The sequence below is a fragment of the Ranitomeya imitator genome, chromosome 6 (genome assembly GCF_032444005.1).
Source record: "Ranitomeya imitator isolate aRanImi1 chromosome 6, aRanImi1.pri, whole genome shotgun sequence".
NCBI classification, from domain to species: domain Eukaryota; kingdom Metazoa; phylum Chordata; class Amphibia; order Anura; family Dendrobatidae; genus Ranitomeya; species Ranitomeya imitator.
Window position 1 is genome coordinate 125,428,698 of NC_091287.1, and position 25,277 is coordinate 125,453,974.

The 25,277-nt window shown below is 41.9% G+C and overlaps 1 protein-coding gene across 1 annotated transcript in view; it reads left to right on the forward strand.

The window, feature by feature from the left end:
- The window catches only part of COL6A6 (collagen type VI alpha 6 chain), a 304,940-nt gene that overhangs the window by 185,488 nt on the left and 94,175 nt on the right, over window positions 1-25,277 (forward strand). The window contains 8 exon segments of the mRNA XM_069732250.1: window positions 9,657-9,719; window positions 9,858-9,920; window positions 11,166-11,228; window positions 13,111-13,161; window positions 13,578-13,613; window positions 18,753-18,815; window positions 21,323-21,382; window positions 21,982-22,017. Coding sequence (XP_069588351.1) covers window positions 9,657-9,719; window positions 9,858-9,920; window positions 11,166-11,228; window positions 13,111-13,161; window positions 13,578-13,613; window positions 18,753-18,815; window positions 21,323-21,382; window positions 21,982-22,017 — 435 coding nt within the window.

Sequence of the window (25,277 nt, forward strand, 5' to 3'; positions counted from 1 at the left end):
TGTACACCTTGTACACACACGGCTCTGTTACATAAACATCCCCTCATTCAGCACCATGACAATCAAGCACAGCAGAGTCCTGCATAGTGCATACACTGAGGCCACTGATCATGTGACCCCTGACTCCTCCCCTCCTGTGACCTCATCACAGGTCCTGTGCGCATAGAACAGGTAGGTGTGTGTGTGTGTGTGTCAGGTGTAAGCAGCACATCACTCACCAGCTAATGCCTGCCATCTCTCCAGCTTCAGTCAGTGACACGCACAGCCCTTCTGCTAGGTCACATGTCCTTCATGGACACGCCCACTCGCCGCACACTGCTGAAAGTCTGGGGAAGCTGTGGGCGTGGCCAGCAGGATGCGTGCGTGACTTGTCTCCTTCCCCTGCTACTTGTTTGCTGGACTGGGCGGGCCCTGAAAACACTGTGGGCCCCGTCGCAGTCGCGACCCCTGCGACCGCAGTTGTTACGCCCCTGCAAAGTGTCCTCGGGGCAAGCTGGAAAACTGTTGGGAGAAAGACCCATATTGGTAAAGAGAAGAGCTAGTCCTGAAGGACCCGTGTATGAAGTCCAGGGGAACAGAGGATGCCCCCACTCAAACCCTCCACCAGAATATGCTCCAACTCTGCTTATCTAAAAACCCTGTATGGGTGGAAGAGGAGCCCGAGGCTTCCGAAACCAATCACCAGTAGCAGAAGAGGATGAAGAAGGGTGTAAAGAGTTGCGTTCCAAGGGCTTTGAGGGGTTAGAACCAGAGAATACAGCCTCACCCATGGCTCTGCCCTCACAGCCGGGTTCTATCCCACAAGAGAACTCCACTACATTTCCTGATCTGAGACACTCCAAACAAACAACAGCTGGTAAGCCCCCCAATTGCTATGAACAAGAAAATTTCATCTGGCAACAATCCACACAGAGGAAGAAGAGACAGTCACACACTCCTCGAAGAATCTCGCCCATGGAATGGCGAGGAAAAAGAGTGGGGGAGTGTAGGGAGGAGAGCCAGGCTAACAGTCCCTCTTGTGTGTCTGGGCTGAAACTGTTGGGGCTGTCACCATTACTCCAGTGGGAAGAAATTGCTGACCAGAGCAGTTCAGGACACCTGACTGATGGGGATGAGTCTGACTTAAACAGCGGTGTGCGCGGAAAGATGGGGCTTTTGGTGGGGAACGCGAGAGCACAGAGACATTTGACTCCCTCTCGACCTACCCACGCCAGCTATCCGTGCCTTCCCACTTGGTTAGCAGTGTCATCCCAACTGATGACACAGAGCCCAGAGAGATCCCCGCACCGAACAGTGACCAGTACGGACTTCAGAGCATCGTTCTGCTCATCACCACAGAGGTACTACGGAGTCCTATCCCTGCAGTGCCTACTGAGTGCCGGCCTGCTCCTGTGGCCATAACCGCTGGACTGCATACTATTCCAGCGGCCTTGTCTGCTGAACTGTATTCTACGTCTGCTGTGCCACGGACCTACACCTCTACAACATCTCATGCCCGTACCAGGAGACCACGTGCCAAAGGGCGTGAGAGCACAGAGACATTTGACTCCCTCTCGACCTACCCACGCCAGCTATCCGTGCCTTCCCACTTGGTTAGCAGTGTCATCCCAACTGATGACACAGAGCCCAGAGATATCCCCGCACCGAACAGTGACCAGTACGGACTTCAGAGCATCGTTCTGCTCATCACCACAGAGGTACTACTGAGTCCTATCCCTGCAGTGCCTACTGAGTGCCGGCCTGCTCCTGTGGCCATAACCGCTGGACTGCATACTATTCCAGCGGCCTTGTCTGCTGAACTGTATTCTACGTCTGCTGTGCCACGGACCTACACCTCTACAACATCTCATGCCCGTACCAGGAGACCAGGTGCCAAAGGGCGTGGAGGATTCACCACCGCAAGGAGACCTTGCATCGCCTTTCTGCGGGACCGGATTGGAGACCTCTCACACCGCAGGCGGCAGCCACCTCCTACCAAGGCCAAGAGACTGATAAGTTGAACTGTTGTCAAATTTATTATAATACCGCCTTCTTGATCTATTGGGTTACTTAAAAATCCCTGTTAACCCTTGCTCTGCCTCCTGTGTGTCACTGCATCCTACGCACCTGTATAGACACAGCTCTGCTGAATACATACTTGTACATTCACACTGCACTGCTACACACACACCTCTGCTGCTTAGGCTATGGTCACACTATCAGTATTTGGGCAGTATTTCACGCAAGTATTTGTAAGCCAAAACCAGTAGAGGGCCATAAAAGTAGAAGTGGTGACGTGTTTCTATTATACTTTTTCACTGACTGTTCATCATCTGGATTTGGCTTACAAATACAGAAGTAAATACTAACCAAATACTGATAGTGTGACCGGATACATCTACAAACGTATACAGTGCTACTGCACACAAACACACACACACATAGCTAAGATGCATGCATACAAAGACTGATACATCATCACTGCTGCATGCATACACACACTGACACCACACGAGCACACTCACAACTCTACTAAATAGACATACACACAGCACTGCTGCACACACACAGCTCTAATGTACACATACACACACTTAGGCCGGTTTCACACGTCCAGATAAATCCACTACCGTATAAAATCGGTACTGGAGTTATCCGTGTCCGTGTTTCCATGTGCTCACGTGGCACATCAGTGTGGCCACTGGGTGCCACACGCACCGTGAAGGAGACAGTGCTAAAGTTTAGCGCTGTCCCCTGCATCGTGCTGAATCCGCGATTCATATCTTCCCTGCAGCAGCGTTTGCTGCATAGAAGATTTGAACAATAGTGTTTAAAATAAAGATCTATCTGTCCCCCGCCCTCCCACTCCCTGTGCACCCCCCCGTTGTTCTGAAAATACTCACCCGCCTCCCTCGTTGGCTGTCGCTGCTTCCTAGTCTGGCCGCCGCTTCTCCTGTATGCGGTCATGTGGGGCCGCCGATTACAGTAATGAATATGCGGCCCCACCCCTATGGGAGGTGGAGCCGCATATTTATTACTGTATATTACTGCAGTTCCGTAGAAGCGCAAGCACAGCGCGAAACGGCCGTCGTCTTCGTTCTCCCTTGCTCACAAGAGCTTCGGCTCCATCGTTCCCGGCCATGAATTTTATCTGGATGTGTTACCAATAAAAGTTTTGCATTTCAAGAAGACCGGTGAGTGCCCTCATCTTTTTTCTTATATTTGGTCATGAATACAAATATTACCATGTTTGAAGGAAATCAGGATTTACTACAAGACCGGTACTACCAATAATACTGCTATGTAAGATTAAATAATACCGCCATGCTATGACTATGTGATGTCCTCACATAATGACAGAATAGTGTCATCATATTTATTATTAAAGGTATAGCTCCCAAATGTCCCAGATCCAGCAGGACCGTCACTATTTGAGGAATCTGTCCTGCCGTCCCTGGAGGTCAGGGCTGTGTCCCAACTTCCACTCACAATGTGTGATGTCTTCTCTCCTGCTCACTTCATTGCTCTGTATGTCCCCCTCCTCAGGGGCAGGGCTATCACCTCTATGGTCTGCACATACTTATATTCAATTAAATAAACATTTCTTCTGTTTCCTTGAGATTTGTTCTCAAACCCCCGACCTGTATCATTGTAGGCAGGAGCAAAAGCTTTGAGACACAGTGTGTACTGACAAATGCAGGTGAATTTATATACATAAAGGTGCAAATGATTGTGCTGATATATAGATTTACATCTCTATATAGCAGTGCATTTTCACGTCCCTGTATTATGTAGGGAGAATAAAAGTAAGATTTTTCATTCCAATAAATGTTTTAAAAAATAATGAAAAACAATTGCAAAAATGTAATTTTTACTACACTTAAAAAAAAACATCTCAAATCAGCATGGAACACTGACATATTTGGCATCCTTGTGATCTTACCAACCTGAACAACACAGCGAGCAAATTATTTATGGTGATAGGTAAATGGTGAAAAAAAGTGTTGTGACTGATTTTTTTCCCTCCATTAAACCCGTAATAAAATGTAAAAAAAAAACCCTAATGCCGAGGCTGTGTTCACATGCAGTATAGCATAAAGGCAGAGTTTTTTCCTACTTTTTTTCTGCATGTTTTCTGCAGATGTCGACACCACACGATACACTAACAATCTTCCTTGATTATTGCATTTTTGCTGCTTTTTATTATGCCTTTTCTCCCTCATTTCATGTATTTTTGGAGCAGAGTTTTAATGTTGTTTTAATAATCCATACAGTAAAAACATTGATTTGTACAATGCAGCAACAATTTTTTTTACATGCATGGTTATTGGGCCCTTCCCAGCCTAAAAATTCCAGCACGCAGCCTCCCCAGAAGTGTTGCATCACATTACATGTGCCAACTCCAGCGCTTTGCCCGTTTTACCCTGGTGCAGTGGCAATTGGGGTAATGGTAGTTGGGGTTAATGTCAGCTGTAATTTGTCATAAAGCACAGCCGGCATCAAGCCTTAGGATTAGTAGTGGAGAGGTGTCTATCAAACACCCTCATTACTAACCCAGTAATCAAAAGATAAACCATACACATACCTGGTTCACCAATTAATTAAAAGAAAAAAATCCATTCAGAAGAAGTTCAGGGAATCCACTGTAGTCCACAAATTGATACCTGAAAAAAAAAAGAGAGAGGTACAAAAACGAGACACTGTCCCTCGTTCACCAATTTATTAGAAAAAATGTTCCCACACAGCTCTGACGTAGTCCCGATTTCCTGTGGGCTTGTATTTTTAGGCTGGGAAGGGCCCAGTAACCATGGACTTGCACCCATTGACTTGCATTAGCAAGTTTCCGCCATTTTTTTACACAGCCATATATGCAGCATGCTGCGATTTTTTTCCTCACCCTGATTCCAGCTGAGGAAAAACTCGCAGATGAATAACATTGGTGTGGGTGCAATGCAACTTTTTTTTATCACATTGTACTCTGCTTATTAATACGAAGATGTAAGCGACTCCTTAGGGATTAGGCTTTGCTTGTCAGTTCCAGCAGTTGTCATGTGATCGCAAGTTGTCATGTGAACGCATGATTTCCATATTCAGTTGTGTGAAATCGTATTTGCCCCTTCCTGATTTCCTATTCTTTTGCATGTTTGTCACACTTAAATGTTTCAGATCACCAAACAAATTTAAATATTAGACAAAGATAACACAAGGAAACGCAAAATGCAATTTTTTTAAATGAAGGCCTTTTATTATTAAGGGAAGAAGAAATCCAAGCCTACAGGGCCCTGTATGAAAAAGTGATTGCCCCCATATATATATGTATATGTGTATATAGTACAAATACTTACCAGTGACATTCTGAAAAATCATAGTCATTCATTTTCCTCTTTCATTTCTATTTGGTCCAGGCATTCATAACCAATTCTTCTTTTTCCATATATAGAGTATGATGGCTCCCTCAGCTTTCTATATACAGTATGATGGCCCATAAGCTCCCCATATATATTATAATGCCCCCACAGCTTCCTATATAAAGAATAATCTTCTCACAGATCCCCATGCATAGTACGATGACTCTCACAGCTTCTTATTTACAATATGATGGCCCCCACAGTTCCTTACAGTTTTATGTCAACACAGCTCCTATATAGTATGATGGCCATCACAGCTCCCAATATATAGTATGATGGGCCCCCCATAGCTCTTTATACATAGTATGATAGCCCAATAGCTCCCCATATAGTATGAAAGCCTCAAATTGTCATATATACAGTATCATGGCCCCCACAACTACTGAAACTATATAAAGTATAACGACCACCCACAGCTCGATATATAGAGAATAATGGCCCCACAGCACCTACATAAAGTATAATGGCCCTACAGCCACATTCAAACTCCATAGTAATAGTAATAATAGTATGAAAAACCTTATACTCACCCAAATCTGGCAATCTACTGCAGTCTCTCTTTCCTTGCCTACCTTGTCATGCAGTGGGCCGAAGCAGTGAGCATCATGAGGTGTGATGAAATCAATGAATCGCTCCATCAAACACTGTTAATAGTTTTGCAGAATGATACAGTTCACAGTCGGTCCGGCTCATCTACCATTTGCCCAATGGAATGCCCATGAGTGATATGGAGAAGCAGCCTTGCCAAAGTAAATTATTTAAGTCCAAGCACTCCTGTAGTGGGATATTGAGAGTGCCCTAACACAAACTCCAGCTAGTAGCGTGAAAACGTCACCAGATAGGTATTGATTTGGCGCTAGGATTTGATCGCTGTTAGTGCACGCATAACAATTGTGGCAGCAATGGGCCTGCGTTATACATCTCAGCTTCTGATGCAATCCTTTAGATCCTATGGTCAAAATGTCACTTTTTCATTTAAGTATAGTGCACCCTTTGTAATCCATGGCACCCGATCGTGCCCCCCGAAATGAGTGCAGGGGGGTGACAGGTTGTTAAGGCAATATGGCCTAGCAATGACACTATGTCTGCTAAATTAGTACAATTATTTGGGTTTTTCAGAGACAGGGCCTTAGAGGAAACCTGTGAGCAGTACACTGACAGCCATAATGCACTACCAAATAGAAGTTTTGCAGTGTATTGTATGAGTATAAAATTCATTCATAATCAAGTCTCTTCCAGCAGTTTACTTGGTCTTTATACAGACATGTAGCAATTTGCAAAGGAAGGGTCCAAAATTCCCATTGAGAGTTGTAAAAAGCTTGTTAATGGTTATAGGAAGGGATTGATTGCACTTATTTATTCAAAAGGGTGTCCAACCAAATATCAAGTTGAGGAAGTGGAGGGTGCCAACAATTTTGTCAGGCCCATTTTTGAGGTTTTCTGTGAAGTGATGGCCAATTTGCCTTTTTCTCAAAGTTTTTTGAGTTGCTCTAATTCACACAAAGTAAATAAACATGTGTATAACAAAACTTGAGTAATTGCAATAATTTTCTGAGAGAAATACTTTATTTTCTGGAACAATTTCAAGGATTCCAACACTATCTGGTCATGACTGTATCTACTATGTGTCAGCTTATCTTTTTCTATTCCCTTAGCAAACTATGACATAGATTTTTGAAAAAAGTAGCTAAACAGAGCACACTTAAGCGCTGAGCCCGCTTTATACATTGCGGATCCCGATTGTGTTAAATAGCCAGTATCTGCCTTTTCAGCAGCGTCTGGTGCTATCACTGCTGTTAACTATTTAGATGCTGCTGTTATTCACTAACAGTAGTATTAAAATAGCGGTGCTATATTGGGGACCCTATGAGTTACCATGGCAGGCAGTGGCCAGCTCAATGCCCACATGGCTGCCACTGTAAGCCACTGTAAGTCTTCTGTAATGCTCAGCCACAGACTGGGCTTCGCAGGGGAACTGTTATTTTACTACTGCAATGCTGTAGTATTGCTTGACTTAGTATCAAGTTCAAGTCCATTAAAAATATCAAAAGTAATTAAAGAAACTAGTAAAGAAATAAACATACAGTAATTTTGGCCTGTTAGCCAAAGGCTGGGTTCCTACTTGTCATTACTCCTTTAATCCCTATCCGACACTTGTACATGTACGAGGTAAGTCAGGATCCATAACATGCGCCCATTCTGGCGCTTAGCTTCTCTCTTTCCACTTGCCCTGTGGTGGTGGTAAGTGGGGTAATAGGGTTGGCGTTGATGTCAACTTCATAACGTCAGCTGACATCAAGCCCACGGGTTAGTAATGGAGAGGCATCTATAAGATGCCCCATTACTAACTCCATAATCATTTTTTTAAATAAACACATAGCAGAAATAAAATCCTTTATTTCAAATAAATTCTCCCAGACCTTCTTTTTCCCATTTTTACAGTGTAAATTAAATAAATTAAAAAAAATTATAAAATGATATTCATCAATTAGTCAACGATAACCCTTTTGTACCACACCATAATCCTTCTCTGCATGATGTAGCCATTCAGCCTTCCATCCAGGAGAAACTAAGCTGAGCGTCAGAGCGCAGCTTGAGTGACCTGCGGTGACATCATAGAGGCTACCGGAGGTCACTGAAGCTGTGTTTCCCATGGTCAGCTCTTTGTGAGCAGGCCGATCAACTGCAGTAACCTCAATCAGATCACCACTAGTACCATGAGAAATGTAATGAAGGTGGCGTAATGAAGGTTACTGCGGTTTATCGGCCTGCTCACACTGAACTGAGCCTGGTTTTTAATATCAGCCCACAGCTGCCTAATTAGCCTTTGCTGGTTAGAATTTATAGGGGGACCCTACATCATTTTTTTCTGGGGTCCTCCATAAAGTAATCAGTAAAGGCTAAGCAAACAGCTATGAGCTGTTATTAATAGCCTGGGAACTTTTTGGGATATTGTCCCCTTTACCAGATTAGCAACATCAGTATCCAGCCATGAGCTTTCCCTCTGCTGGTTATCAAAATTACACAGAAGCCCATGCCAATTTTTTTTATTTAATTCTTTATTTTACATACAATGTACATTGCGGGTGCTGAATACAAGTTCCATCACTATTGTCTGGTCACGCTGAACTCAGGGAGACCAGGCAACAGTGATCAGAGCTGACTTCAGCACCCAGGGCCTGGGAATAGCTCCATGAATTATACCACTTTTTCCCAGGCACTGGTATGTGTCACATGGATGACACATGGATGTCATCCTTGTGTCAACCGTGTACACATGTGCCGAACACATTTTGTCCTTGCTGTACAAGAAAAGGAACATGTCTGCGGGTTTTTCACATAGACACATGGTCCGTATGAAAAACATGACATGTGAGCACCATCATTGAATACAGTAGGTGTGCGTATGTCCGTATTTGGAATCCTTAAAAAACAGACCGCATGCGGACATAAAACACGCACATATAAAGGGGGCCTAACTGCAATATTGACCAGGGGTGCCCAAACTTTTACATTACACTGTACACCTCAAAAAATGTATGAAATCAGTTATTGTCTAGAGAAAAACCCTGGGAGTTTGAACTTTGCATTCACGTTATCTGGTTCAATAAGTAGAGAAAATATTAATTACGCTAAATATATGTCTTGCAAATTTCAGCCAGTTCCAATACCCTTTATTTCTAATTACAGGGCCTAAAAATGCTGTATATTTGCCAAAAATACGTTTTTGAGAGCGTTAGCAGCTATGTATTTCTCTTTTTGTCATGCATTTACAAGAAGTTTTAATTCTTATCAAAAGTGAAGGACTTTGACTGGTTTTTGTGCCAAAAAAGACTAGATTTCTTTCATAATTTCACATTCAACTAGATGATTCTGCATAAGTTTCCACATTTGAAAAATACTTATAATATACATGCACAATTCAATTCACATGAGCAAATTGACATCTGAATGACTGAAGAAGAAAACAAATGTGTTTTGCATTTGCCATGTACAGTAGTCAAGCCTTGTTAGATTCTGTATTGGACTTAAAAATCAATGAAATGAAGAAGACGAGGGTTTACATTTATGCAAAACCATGTGGAAGACTGATTAGCTCCTAAGGAAAATGTTGACTTTAAGTTATAGCTATTGCTAAATGCTAGGGTTTACCTATTTTTTGGTTTATGAATTCTATCTTACTCTCTTGGAAATAAATACTACAAATGGAATCTGCTGTTTTTATTTAATCTAGAGATACATAATAAAATTAATCTTTCTTTTCAATAGGGAGATAAAGGGACCCCAGGAGTCAATGGAGAAAAAGGAAAAAGCGGCCCAGTTGGCCTTCCGGTATAGTTTATAATTGTATATAATACATTTTAGTTATATTTATCTACAGCATATAAATACATATATTTATATATATTTATTTATATCTAAGTACATAAATTTATATATATAAATGTGCCCATGCTCTTTGTTACACAGGGCCCCTTTGGCATTCCAGGTGGTAGTGGAGACCCTGGCAATTCTGGACAAAAAGGAAAAAAGGTTTGTGGAATATTATTTTAGCAAAATAGTGCAAGTTTATATTAAGTCAATCCTTAAATATTTTCCTGGCATAAAGACAAGCACATTAATATAAAACTGGCTATAATATCTATGATTCTTAGCATTCCAAAGAAGTAAAATGGTTAATGTAAATATTCAGTATATTTTAAGGTTAAGTTCCCATGATGAGTTCTTGCTTAAGTTCTTGCTTGTTTTTTGATATTGCAGATTTTCAGATATCACGTTTTAAAGAAAACTGCTATTTTTTGGCAACTTCTTGTTACGTATCTTTGATAAAACTTTGTTGGTACAGTCATGTGTGAATTAGGGCCTAGTATATTTGATTCAATGCCCATGATACTTCAATTATGTGGGGAAGACTATCTGCCAAATTTAGAAGATGTAGGTCAGAGATGTCAATAGGAAGGACATTAGCGGTGACGTCACCACTGTGCTTTACGGCCGGTGCTCACAGTCAGTGCGGGAAGCTGACGGCGAGGGACGTGACAGACACCGGAATGTAAGTATGTAGTGTTTTTTTTTTTACATTTACAATGGTAACCAGGGTAAACATCGGGTTACTAAGCGCGGCCCTGCGCTCAGTAACCCGATATTTACCCTGGTTACCAGTGAACGCATCAGCTCCGACCAGCGATGTCACAGCAGGATCCTGATCGCTGCTGCATGTCAAACTCAACGATATCGCTATCCAGGATGTTGCAACGTCACGGATCGCTATCGTTATCGTTGTAATATTGTTCAGTGTGAAGGTACCATTATTGTAAACTCAAGGTATGTGAGCTTAATTAGTGTGCATTCTAAACAAAACCCATTCTTTAGTGTTATTGCCTAAGGACTGCAGGCTGAATTCTCGGTGCATTTAAGGCAGTGATTTGTGAGACTAATGGCCCCAATGGCTTTTTCAGTGTCCACACACTAGTAGCTGGCATCAGTTGTATACATATAATCACATCTTACTGAGCACTTGTTTAGGTGGGTAGACCATCCCACCTAAACACAGTCTTGTAGCGTGGTATTTTTTGTTTATTACTATTATTTTAAGTTCTATTATTTTATAGTATTATTGTTCAAATGTTCTTGTCTACAACATAATTTTCTAGCTTAACATGTTATGTCCCATTTAAATAGAAACCTTGGTGAACAAAAAATAAACCTCATTGACAAGTAATACCGTCATGTCACAGACACAATGTGCATAAAACATATTGTTGTGTTCTTTTGCAGGGTGAGCCTGGAGATCCTGGAAGGGAAGGAAACCATGGGGTGGAAGGATTAAGGGGACCTGAGGTAACACTGTTGGTTTAGTACATACCTATCTTTACATACAGTACAGAGCAAAAGTTTGTACACACCTTCTCATTTAAAGATTTTTCTGTATTTTCATGACTATGAAAATTGTAAATTCACACTGAATGCATCAGAACTATGAATTAACACATGTGGAATTATATACTTAACAAAAAGGTTCTTCAACGTAGCCACCTTTTGCTTTGTTGACTGCTTTGCACACTCTTGGCATTCTCTTGATGAGCTTCAAGAGGTAGTCACCGGGAATGGTCTTCCAACAATCTTGAAGGAGTTCCCAGAGATGCTTAGCACTTGTTGGCCCTTTTGCCTTCACTCTGCGTTCCAGCTCACCACAAACCATCTCGATTGGGTTCAGGTCTGGTGACTGTGGAGACCAGGTCATCTGGCGTAGCACCCCATCACTCTCCTTCTTGGTCAAATAGCCCTTACACAGCCTGGAGGTGTGTTTGGGGTCATTGTCCTGTTGAAAAATAAATGATGGTCCAACATGCAAACCGGATGGAATAGCATGCCGCTGCAAGATGCTGTGGTAGCCATGCTGGTTCAGTATGCCTTCAATTTTGAATAAATCCCCAACAGTGTCACCAGCAAAGCACCGCCACCATCACACCTCCTCCTCCATGCTTCACGGTGGGAACCAGGCATGTAGAGTCCATCCGTTCACCTTTTCTGCGTTGCTCAAAGACACGGTGGTTGGAACCAAAGATCTCAAGCAAGACCAAAGCACAGATTTCCACTGGTCTAATGTCCATTCCTTGTGTTATTTAGCCCAAACAAGTCTCTTCTGCTTGTTGCCTGTCCTTAGCAGTGGTTTCCTAGCAGCTCTTTTACCATGAAGGCCTGCTGCGCAAAGTCTCCTCTTAACAGTTGTTGTAGAGATGTGTCTGCTGCTAGAACTCTGTGTGGTATTGACCTGGTCTCTGATCTGAGCTGCTGTTATCCTGCGATTTCTGAGGCTGGTGACTCAGATAAACTTATCCTCAGAAGCAGAGGTGACTCTTGGTCTTCTTTTACTGGGTCGGTCCTCATGTGAGCCAGTTTCTTTGTAGTGCTTGATGGCTTTTGCAACTGCACTTGGCGACACTTTCAAAGTTTTCCCAATTTTTCGGAGAGACTGACCTTCATTTCATATTTCCTTAGCTGCTTTTTCCTTGCCATAATAAAAATTCTAACAGTCTATTCAGTAGGACTATCAGCTGTGTATCCACCAGACTTCTGCACAACATAAATGATGGTCCCAACCCCATTTATAAGGCAAGAAATCCCACTTATTAAACCTGACAGGGCACACCTATGAAGTGAAAACCATTTCCGGTGACTACCTCTTGAAGCTCATCAAGAGAATGCCAAGCAGTCATCAAAGCAAAAGGTGGCTACGTTGAAGAATCTAGAATATAAGATATAATTTCAGTTGTTTCACACTTTTTTGTTAAGTATATAATTCCACATGTGTTAATTCATAGTTTTGATGCCTTCAGTGTGAATTTACAATTTTCATAGTCATGAAAATACAGAAAAAATCTTTAAATGAGGTGTGTCCAAACTTTTGCTCTGTACTGTACAGTATATATATATATATATATATATATATATATATATATATATATATATATATATATATATATATATATATATATATTTATTTTATTTTTTAAAATATATATTTATATACTGGGTATATAATAAATGTATTTATCTCCACAATTTTATTCCACATTTATTATACAGTTTGCAGTTTTAAATGTAGAATAAACTACCACTAAACAGTTGTAATCATTTTAGTACAGAACAGGCATTTTTTGTATAGATTTCCAATAGTGAATGACCCCTTTAATCTTGTTTTATAAACATATACCAATAGGGTGAAAAAGGTGTGGATGGCTATGGAGCACCTGGCAAAAAAGGAAAGAAGGTAAGTTTCATGAACTTGTATGGCATATAGTCAATACATAAATACATATCTCTTTGATATGTTAGCCTAGGAGTTTGCTAAATACTGTTTGTTTAATTTCATGATTATATGATTTCTAGCTATTCATAGGTACAGACAACTGAACAACTAGTACTAGACGACAGATATGTAAGGACAGACTAGTTTCTAATGTTTTCACTAAAATAATATTGATAAAAGAGTGCTTTTTTATTCAGTCACCAGTTTAATTTATTTTTTAATATTTTTATTTTTTTGTGACTTGTGTGTTGCAATAGCGGCAATTTTCAAGAACACTGAAACCGCATAACACGATTTCTGGTTGCACGACATTTGCCAAGGTCAAAGTCGTTTTCTGGTCTTAAATCTTGTAAAATTATTTTTTCCCTTGTCAATAGGGGCATCAAGGATGGCGAGGAGACATTGGCCTTAAGGTACTTGCCACACATTTATTGTCTTTCTATGTAAATTTATTTCATATGCTTTCTTTTCTCCAACATGTTCTCAAGCTTTATTACAGAATTCAAAAATTGCTGGTGAAACTTTATACAGTGTTGACATAATTTATGTATATTTTTTTATTTATATTAATCTATACTAAAAGAGTTTGCTGAGCTAGGAAAAACTAATTGTTAAAACCCCTTGGATAAAAAAAGATAAAAAAGGAATATTCATCTTCCCAGTTTCCTGCCAGTCCTACTCAGATATAGTCTATGCTAACTGTTGCAGTGATGACATCCTGAGAAAGGAACATGTAACCACTCCAACTAAACACTGTTGGTGGAATAGGCAGCAACAGAATGGTAATGGTGGGGAATTAATGTAAATATACCTTTTTTTAATTTATGCACACCATTCTTAACAATATATTTTATTAAGAATTTACATGTTATAAGATATAGAGAAATATTGCAAGAAACATGTGGGTTTGGGGAGGAAAGGAGAGGAAATAAAACTAGGAATAAGAAAAACAAAGGAAATTAACTAGGGAAAAATGTAATCAGAGGAAAAAATTTAAGTAAGGCCCCTTTCACACATCAGTTTTTTGCCATCAGACGCAATCTGTCGAATTTTGAAAAAAACAGATTCGGCGACTGATGCTGCCTGATCAGTCTTTTTCTAATAGACTTGTATTATCGACGGATTGCAATGGATGGCTTCACGTTTCGTCCGTCGTTTCCCAGATCCTTCAAAAATTGTTTGTCTGGCGGCCAGAGACAACGGACAAAGTAATGTTTTTTGTGTACGTCGAAAAAATGGACAGCGACGTCGCCATCCGTCGTTTACTATAATGGAAGCCTATGGCACTGGATCGTCAAATGATGGAAACCGGCTGACGGATTCAGTTTTTTTAACTGAGCATGCTCCAATCCAATTAGCCAGATCCGCTAGTTTGATTCATCCAAAAAACAAATCCTTCGCATCGGTTTTTCACAATCTGTGACGGGTCCGTCGAGCCAACGGATTGTGACTGAATGCAAAAAACTGATGTGTGAAAGGGGCCTAATACTCGGTAAATTATCTAGTTATTACCAAAAGCTTGAATATATGTGTTACAAGTTATAATTGTTTATTGAAAAACACAAGTCAACGGATATGAGAAATGGATGCATCTAAAATTCCTTCTAACCATTGCCATTCAGAAATCAATAGTGTCCGGTGGCGCAGTGGATAGCACAGCAGCCTTGCAGGGTTCTAATCCCACCCAGGACAACATCTGCAAAGAGTTTGTATGTTCTCTCCGTGTTTGCGTGGGTTTCCTCCGGGTACTCTGGTTTCCTCCCACATTCCAAAGACATACTGATAGGGATTCTAGATTGTGAGCCCCATCGGGGACAGTGATGATAATGTGTGCAAACTGTAAAGCGCTGCGGAATATGTTAGCGCTATATAAAAATAAAGATTATTATTATTATTATTCTTTCTGGAAAGACAGTAGATGATCGTTTCGGAGACCAAAAACATATTTAAAAGATGCATGATTAGATACTCATTAGATCTGTAATAGTAGGGCAATGTATGGATTTCCATTTGGCAGGAATCAAAATTCAATAATAAATGAGAAACAATAAATCTACTTTAATAAAAAATTACACTGGCGCTCACCACTAGATACCCACTATGTAAGTAGGAATACAATGTGAGATCCCCCAGCTGCTGGAATCACCAGAATATGTGCCACTTCTGTAAAAACAACAATAGTAAAATAACAGATACCGCGCTTATGGGATCTATATCCCCTAAGCTCGGTATCTGTTATTTTAAAAAATCTACTTGATATAGTGAAATAAGTAATGTTTATTAAGAGCGCTAATTCAGGTGAGAAGATACTAAACTGAATACATCAGACAAAAAATATGCACACTGGACTGTTTTAGAAATAGCATGGCCATTTTAATGTGTGTGTGTGTGTGTGTGTGTGTGTGTGTGTGTGTTTGAAAAAAGGATTGAACATGTCATCAATTGTCTAAGTAAATATATTTCTAAAGGTGCTTGTCAAATCAAATTCTCACTAAATGTTGGTAACAACGCATCCAATCCACGTAGACAATGAAATCAAACTATAGATGTCAATAAATTAAGTTATGTGTAACAATGAGAAATGATACAGGAAAAAAGTGTTGAATACATGAAGCAAGAGAGGCGCAAAAAGCCATGGAAAGTCATGACATCAGCTAAAATCTATCAGTACTTAGAAAGCAATCCTTTTAGTGAAAAACAATATCAGCTGGTTCAATTCATGGTCTATAAAAAGGTGTCTCATTACCAAGGTGCTACACATAAACCATCTCATGATGGGTAAAACCAGTGAGCTGTCTCAATACATTTGCAACCTTATCAATGCAAAACATACTGATGGCATTGACAGAAGAATTTCTAAACTACTGTAGATTCAGGTGATGACAGTTGGGGCCATAATCCAGAAGTGGAAAGAACATCCTTTCACCATAAACCAGCCACGAACAGGTGCTCCCCACAAGATTTCAGACAGAGAAATGTAAAGAATGATCAGAAGAGTTGTCCAAAAGCCAACGATGACCTGTGGAGAGCTACAGAAAAAACGGTAATCAGCAGGTACAGTTGTTTCAATGAAAACACATTTAGCACACAAGACTCCATTGTTGAGCAAACAGCATGTTCAAGTGCATTTAATGTTTGCTCAACAACATTTAGACAAGCCTGTGCTATACTGAGAGAATATAGTCTGGTCAGATGAGACCAAAACTGAACTCGTTGGATGCCATGATACACACCATGTTAAAACACCATACTAACAGTGAAATTTGGAGGTGGGAGCATTATGGTATGAGAATATTTTTCAGCATTTGGCACTGGAAAACTTCATGTAATTAAAGGAAGGATGAATGAACAAATTAAATTCTTGATGAAAATCTGCTGCCATCTACCAGGATGATGAAGTTGAAATGAGGGTGCACATTTCAGCAACACAATGATCCCAAACACACAGTCAAAGAAACTCTCAGTTGATCTTAGAGAAACAAAATAAAGCTTCTAGAGCGGCCCAGCCAATCACCTGACCTGAATCAAATAAATAACTTTATGGAAGAACTAAAGCTCAGAGGTCATTAAAGGAGCCCATGAAACCTTCAGGACTTGGAGAGTGTTTGTGTGAAAGAATGGGTCAAAATCACACCTGAGCAATGCGTGAGACTAGTGTCTCCACAGGAGGCATCTTGAAGCTGTCATCATCAACAAAGACTTTTGTACGAAGTACTACATGAATTTCAGTAAGCATGTTTAATATTTATTTTTCTGGGTCATTTCTCATTATTACACATAACTAGTGTTGAGCATTCCGATACCGCAAGTATCGGGTATCGGCCGATACTTGCGGTATCGGAATTCCGATACCGAGTTCCGATACTTTTGTGGTATCGGGAATCGGTATCGGATCCATATTAATGTGTAAAATAAAGAATTAAAATAAAAAATATTGATATACTCACCTCTCCGGAGGCCCCTGGACATCACCGCTGGTAACCGGCAGCCATCTTTGTTTAAAATGAGCGCATTTAGGGACTTCCATGACGTCACGGCTACTGATTGGTCGCGTGCCGCTCATGTGACCGCCACGCGACCAATCACAAGCCGCGATTTCATTCTCAGGCCCTAAACTCCTCATTCTAGGAATTTAGGACCTGAGAATGACGTCACGGCTTCTGATTGGTCGCGTGCCGCTCATGTGACCGCCACGCGACCAATCAGAAGCCGCAACGTCATTCTCAGGTCCTAAATTCCTAGAATGAGGAGTTTAGGGCCTGAGAATGACGTCGCGGCTTGTGATTGGTCGTGTGGCGGTCACATGAGCGGCACGCGACCAATCAGAAGCAGTGACGTCATGGAAGTCCCTAAACGCGCTCATTTTAAACAAAGAAGGCTGCCGGTTACCAGCGGTGATGTCCAGGGGCCTCCGGAGAGGTAAGTATATCAATATTTTTTATTTTAATTCTTTATTTTACACATTAATATGGATCCCAGGGCCTGAAGGAGAGTTTCCTCTCCTTCAGACCCTGGGAACCATCAGGATACCTTCCGATACTTGGTGTCCCATTGACTTGTATTGGTATCGGGTATCGGTATCGGCGATATCCGATACTTTTCGGGTATCGGCCGATACTATCCGATACCGATACTTTCAAGTATCGGACGGTATCGCTCAACACTACACATAACTTAATTTATGGACATCTACACTTTGATTTCTTTTTTAGTGTGGATTGGATGTGTTGTTACCAACATCTGGTGAGAATTTCATGTCAATAGCACCTTTAGAAATATATAAAAAATTGTTGATGTGTTGAATACTTATTTCACCCACTGTATATATTGTAAATGCGTGTATAGTGTCTACAGCTATAATTCTAATTATTAAGACAAGTAATGCAAGACGGAATAATAAAGATCTTATTTACAATTCTCTGTCGCTGATATACCAATTTCTCTATAATATAAGTAGTCTTGAATAATACTTTTAAACACAGGCATCAATTAGAAGACCATAACGAGTTAATATGACAGTTGCACAGTTCAGGGTTGCTGACTGCCTGAAACCTGCCCTCCGTTTATACTCCCTGCTGTGTGTGTGTGTATATATATATATATAAATTTTTGTCTCAACACAAGTGAATAAATACATCACATTTTTGCAAAGATATACCATAAGAGTGCGGCTGATTTTTCTATATTGGACTTGTTGTTGGGTTTTTCCCAAGTACAGCCAGCACCAACTTAAGATAGCTGAGTGCGCTCCTTTTTTCTTAACACTTCAGAGAAGGACATGCAGCTGGGATTTCTCTCTAATTAGTTGTAATGCCAGAAAGATCAAGGCTTTCCTTCTCGAGGTCCGCCAACAAGTCTTTTTTCACAAGCACTACCACCGCGTCAAACTCCCATACATATGTTCAAGGGGCAAAATTATGTCCCTATGTGCATCATACAGATGCGCATGTTTATTTTGGAATGTTGTCTATATAATAACGCAGAAGATTTTCTTGTGATTTATTCTTTTTAATAAAACAATATAAATGTGATTTTAGTAACCATTTTTGTAGGGATATCAAGGAGATCCAGGTGAAGAAGGAGCACATGGACAGAAAGGAGAACAAGGAAACTCTGTAGGTATCTAGTTCATAGTGATTTACAGATGACTGGATTAAAAGTAGCAAAGGCAGAAAAAAAATCTCTCTGCACATAAGGCTGGGTTCAGACAAGAATTTGTAAAGGCATTTGTTTCTCTGAGAAAAACTATTTTTCATCAGGATTCTCATCAGTATGTCATCTGTTTGTGATTCACCGTAGAAACACCAACTTGGAATATATAAAAATGTAACTTTTAACTGTTTCATTAAAATTACTAAGAGTGAAATTAACACATACCACAACCAAAGTATCATATAGACACTTATAGAAGATACCTATCGAGGTGCCTGTACCTATAAATTGCGTGAAACTACCCTACCTAACAGTGGAGGTTGGCCCCCTAGAACCTGCGCAATGGCGCCCCCGCTCATCAGCGGCTCATCCTGCTGACCCTGACGGCCCTGGTTGGAGCAGGGGAGAAAGTAAAAGATACAACAATAGATAGATATCTCAGAGTGTTATAGTGTAAGTGTGGCACTTATTGATCTATCAGATTCAATTGTTAAATTATCAAATGATGGTTCTCTATTTGCCCCTATATCTATCAAACTGCCTACCAGCGGGGGTTGGCACCCTAAATGCAACGAGAATGGCGCCCCCACTCATCGGCGGCTGTTAGTTCTATCCCTTACTGAGTGTAAACATCAGATGGCATAAGGGAGAGGGTAATGAATAAAGTGCTTAGTGTTGACAGCTATAAGTGTGCGATTAGTGACAACCAAAGTTATTATTTATGTTATAACACAGATGAAAAAAGGGAGGAGATCCCACATACGTGACCGAGCTTCATTAGCAGTATGTGATATTAATTCAATAAGATAGCCTCAATAAACAATCTCATTTTATAAAGTGCTTAGCGCCTTACTCATAAAAAGTGATGTAGTTGGTGCCTTGGTTGTCACCCAAAATATAAACTAATGGGGTAGTTCAGATAGAAACAAGTGCAACATGATCAGCAGGACCATAATAAGCAATCTGTGAAACCATCGTATTACAGCAACCCCTTTATGTTCTTAAAAAGGTAAAACAGATATATAAGAAAACTGCATGATCAACAGCGCCATAATTAGCAAACTAAGATACCATCACATTAGAAAAGCACTTTAACACCCATAGGGTAGTTTAGATAAAAAGATGTTCAACATGATCAACAGAACCATAATAGGCAATCTGTGTCAATATCATATTAGAGCAGTTTTTAACTCTTAGTAGGATAGTTCAGATATAAAAGAAATCAACATCATCAGCAGAACCATAATTAGCAATCTGTGATACCCCTCTGGCACTCCATCAGAGGGGACTGACCTCAGACATCCGGTATCGTATGGACACTATGCCATTCATCTCCACACCATCTAATGTCAACTAAGTCTTGCATTTTTACACTATCATCTCCCTCCTGATGAACCTCTAAAGAGGAGAAACGCGTTGAGTGTAAGAGTGTAATAAGTGTTTTTTGTAATGTTATGGTATCACAGATTGCTAATTATGACTCTGCTGAGCATGCTGATTTCTTTTATAAGAAAGGGGGGCATTCATAAGTCTGCAGTCACACAGAGTGACTGCAGACTTATCTATTTGGACTGGGCGACCCCTTTAATGTCTGCTTTTTTACCAGAATTGATGCCACTCTCAAACAGGCCTTCTCTCATATTGCAGCTCAATTCTATTAAAGTGAATGAGAATGAAATGCAAGAACATTCACATCCCATTGACAATAATAGTGCAGTTCTAGTTTATCCAAATAAATTAAGGCATTTAAAACAGCATACAAATCCTTTAAAGAAAATCTGTCACCTACTTTTTCGTATATAAGCTTCGGCCACCGCCATTAGGGGCTTATCTACAGCATTCAGGAATGCTGTAGATAAGCCCCTGATGTAACCTGAAAGATAAGAAAAGCAAGTTAGATTATGCTCACCCAGGGGCGTTCCGGTGCAGTCCGGGCTCGATGGGTGTCGCGGTCCGGGTCCGGTGCCTCCCATCTTCATACAATGATGTCCTCTTTCTTGCTTCTTGTCGCGTCTCCTGCGTAAGCATACGTTATCTGCCCTGTTGAGGGCAGAGCAAGGTACTGCAGTGAGCAGGCAAAGGGAAAAGTCTGAGAAGCCCAGCATCTGCGCACTGCAGTGCTTTGCTCTGCCCTCAACAGGGCAGAGAATTAAGCCTGTGCAGGAGCCATAACAGGAAGCAAGGAAGAGGACGTCATCGCATGAAGATGGGAGGCGCCGGACCCGGACCATGATGCCAATCAGACCGGACTGCACGAGACCACCCCTGGGTGAGTATAATCTAACTTGTTTTTCTTATCTTTCAGGTTACATCAGGGGCTTATCTACAGCATTACAGAATGCTGTATATAAGTACCTCATGGCGGTGGCTGAAGCTTATATACGAAAAAGTAGGTGACAGATTCCCTTTAAGTTTAGACATTCTGTTTCCATTAATCCAGATTTTAAAATATGTAACTGTTTTAACCTAGATCTTTGGGAAACGAGGTGGTGTCGGAGATCCAGGTTCACCAGGAGATCATGGCAGAAGGGTAAGACTTACATTACACTGTGAGGTCTATGCCTCCATCATTTTTAAATCTTAATTGTGAACATGTTTTTAATTGTTGCTGACAATATCTGAATGACATAGTACTGTATTTAACTTAGAGCCAAGCTAGATAAATGATTGCTGTGTACAGAGGATCTGGGTTGCCGACTGTCAAGAAAGTCCAGGACAGTGGGTAAAAATGGGACACTGGGAAGCTTATGAAACTTATACAGAGTATTTAGACTGTAATTATCATAATTTTACAGTTTACAGAGATTGCAGCTGATGTCTTCATATGAAAATTCTGGGCTATAGACATGGATCACTTATAATCATAATGATTTTTGGTTTTCCAATGTGACCGTAACATTTTTTGTCTGTGTGATTTTTTAATAACCTGTCTAGAAAAATTGTCAAGTTGGCAACCCTGGATAGTAGGTAGAGCAGCATATGTGCGGTAACTGACACATTAGAGAAGGCCAAAGCTTCTGAATCAATATATCGTATATATAATTGTTTAACATGGTTTCCGAGAGCTGAGTACGTGGTAAATTCTTCAGCTAATTTATACTTTTTACTATTTTCTTATTTCACATCCAGGGACAAAAAGGAACTCCAGGTCAAAGTGATCAATCTGTATGTACTGTTTATGTGAATTTGCTGTCTATTTTTAATGCTCTATGCAGGTTACTTTAATATATATCATTGACATGGGCAGGTTATCCTGATCTGCCTGAAGATACAGGTTCTTCTCACAAAATTAGAATATCATCAAAAAGTTAATTTATTTCAGTTCTTCAATACAAAAAGTATCAACATACTCAGGACAAACATTGGAAACCCCCACAATTGACACCATTTTGGAAAGGAACTTATCTAGATGTGGGGTGAGTACTTGGGGGTTTGCCCAAGTGCTCCACAGAAGTTTATAATTTAGAGACGTAAAGATAAAAAATCAAATTTTTTTCACAAAAATATCTTTTCACTCTCAATTTTTATTTTCCCAAGGGTAACCGGAGAAATTGGACCCCAGAAGTTGTTGTGCAATTTGTCCTGAGTATGCTGATACCCCATATGTGGGGGAGACCACCGTTTGGGTGCATGGCAGAGCTCAGAAGGGAAGGAGCACTGTTTTGGAAAGCAGACTTTGATGAAATGGTCTGCGGGCGTGACGTTGTGTTTGCAGAGCCCTTAATGTACCGAAACAGTAGAAACCCATCACAAGTGACAACAAATTGGAAAGTAGACCCCAATGAACTTATCTAGATGTGTTTTGAGAACTTTTAACCCCCAAGTGTTTCCCTAAAGTTTATAACGCAGAGGCGTGAAAATAAAAAATCATTTTTATCCACAAAAATGATGTTAGGACTGGCGGAACGCACCAAGACAGATGGTATAGATGCGTTCGCAGTCCGGGGTCCACCGTGCAGGTGAAAACCTGCTGCTAGCAATTAGCAGACTATATGGCGGTACACTAGAGTATACACGCTTGGGTTAACCTCACCCAGCGTGAAAGAAGCAATCCTGTTAAGGCACAGGACCGCGGTACCGCACCTAAAGCGCGAGCAAGTAGTCAGCTAACTCAACCCCAACTGGGATTGAAGTCCGATTAGACCCTTGCTGGCGCAACACTGCACCTAGGTGTGAAGTGAAACAGAAGAGCATGCAGTGCCGCACTGACGAACGCCACTAACCACCCAGGCTTGGGTAAGGAAAGCACAGAAGAAGTGCACGGTGCCGTACTGGCGGTCACAGCAACTGGACGCTATAATGTGTGACTAGTGCTGTAGGATAAGTCGGGCGCTAGGTAGCAGCCATACACCTTCCGCGAACAGTCATACTATAGGGTAGGGGTATCCAAGGACGACTTGCACTCACAACATACACACATTAGCAATTGTTTGACAATACTAGCGCATGGCCGTGCGGTCATGCGCAGTTTATATAGCAGCAGCACAGGAAGTGGCCACAGCACTTTTGCCCTTCTAGGACCTGCCAAGAGGACCAATAGAATGTGCTGCAGAGCCTGAGCACATGACCCTCGATCTCCAACGGGAGACCTTACGCTGGGCATGCTCAGTACGTGCAGACAAGGACTTAGTCCCAGAGAAGTCCGCTCGCTGCTGACCAGCACAGACTTTAATAGCAGAGACTGGAGAAGCAGCAGTAACTCTCAGAACAGAGTGAGAATGAGCAAGACGCTGGGACCGACGTCCTTGCTGAGCAGACTCCACTGCGGCTGGACAAGAATGGGAGACCGCAGCGGAGGTGGCTCGAGATTCCCCCTGTGCAGAAGCGGGAACTCGACCCCTAACATTACCCCCCACCTAGGGCCCCCCCTCCTTGGGCCTCGCTACGTTCGAAGGCAGCAATGAGCTGCGGAGCCCGAATGTGCTCAACAGGCTCCCAGGACCTATCCTCAGGGCCGTAACCCTTCCAGTCCACCAAAAAAAATTTTTTGCCACGTACCACCTTGCACCCCAAGATAGCGTTCACCTCGAAATCGTCCGTAGACGAACCCGATGTCCCGGCAGATGACTCAGAATACCAAGACATGTATACGGGCTTAAGGAGGGACACATGAAAGGTGTCGGTGATACCAAGGCGTGGAGGAAGGGCCAGACGGTAGACCACAGGATTAACCTGTTCGAGGACCTTGATGGGACCCAAGTAGCGAGGAGCAAATTTAGTGGACTCAACTCGCAGCCTGATGTTACGGGCGGAGAGCCACACCAAGTCGCCAGGAGCAAAGGACGGGGCGGGGCGCCGATGAGCATCGGCGGAGGACCTCATTCTTTCCTTAGAGGCCCGAATGGCATCCTGAGTGCGGTCCCAAATATCCCGTGCCTCCACAGCCCAGTCTGCCACCCTGGAGTCTGCGGAAGACACGGGCATAGGCACAGGTACCCGTGGATGCTGACCATAGTTGAGGAGGAATGGGGTTTGTCCAGTGGAGTCGGCTACGGCGTTGTTCAGCACAAACTCTGCCCATGATAGCAAGGATGCCCAGTCATCCTGCCTGGCTGAAACAAAATGTCGCAGGTATGTGACCAAGGTCTGGTTGGCCCTCTCTACCAACCCATTCGTCTCGGGATGATAAGCGGAAGAGAGATTCAACTCAATACTGAGAAGACGACACAGCTCTCTCCAGAACCGAGACGCAAACTGGGGACCCCGGTCACTGACAATTTTGTCAGGCATACCATGTAGGCGGAAGATGTGCTTAATGAACAACGCAGCCAAGGCCCGTGCAGAAGGTAACCGTGGTAGCGGCACCAAATGCACCATTTTCGAGAAATGATCGGTGATGACCCAAATGATGGTACAGCCGCGAGACTTGGGCAAACCCACGACAAAGTCCATCCCGACCATCTCCCAGGGCCTATCTGCCACCGGCAAGGGATAGAGCAACCCAGCTGGCCTTTGACGCGGAGATTTATTTTTGGCGCAGGAGACACACGCCAGAATATAATCCCTGACATCCCGGACCATATGCGGCCACCAGTACGTCCTCGCCAGTAGCTCAGATGTCCTCTTTGTCCCAAAGTGTCCACCCACTCTGGACGAATGAGCCCAAGAGAGAACCTCCGGTCGCAAATTAATGGGCACAAAAGTCTTGCCCGGAGGCACAGACTCAAGCGAAACCGGTGCTACGGTTCTCAGGCTCTCAGAGGGAACAATAAGCCGAGGCTCCTCTTCCTCCTCTTCAGTTGACATAAGGGAGCGAGAGAGAGCATCAGCACGAATATTCTTCTCCCCGGCGAGAAAATGAAGAGAAAATTGGAACCGGGAAAAGAACAAGGACCATCTGGCTTGGAGAGAATTTAGCCGCTGGGCTGTCTGTAAGTAGACCAAATTTTTGTGGTCAGTGTAAACCTGGAAGGGAAACCGCGCAC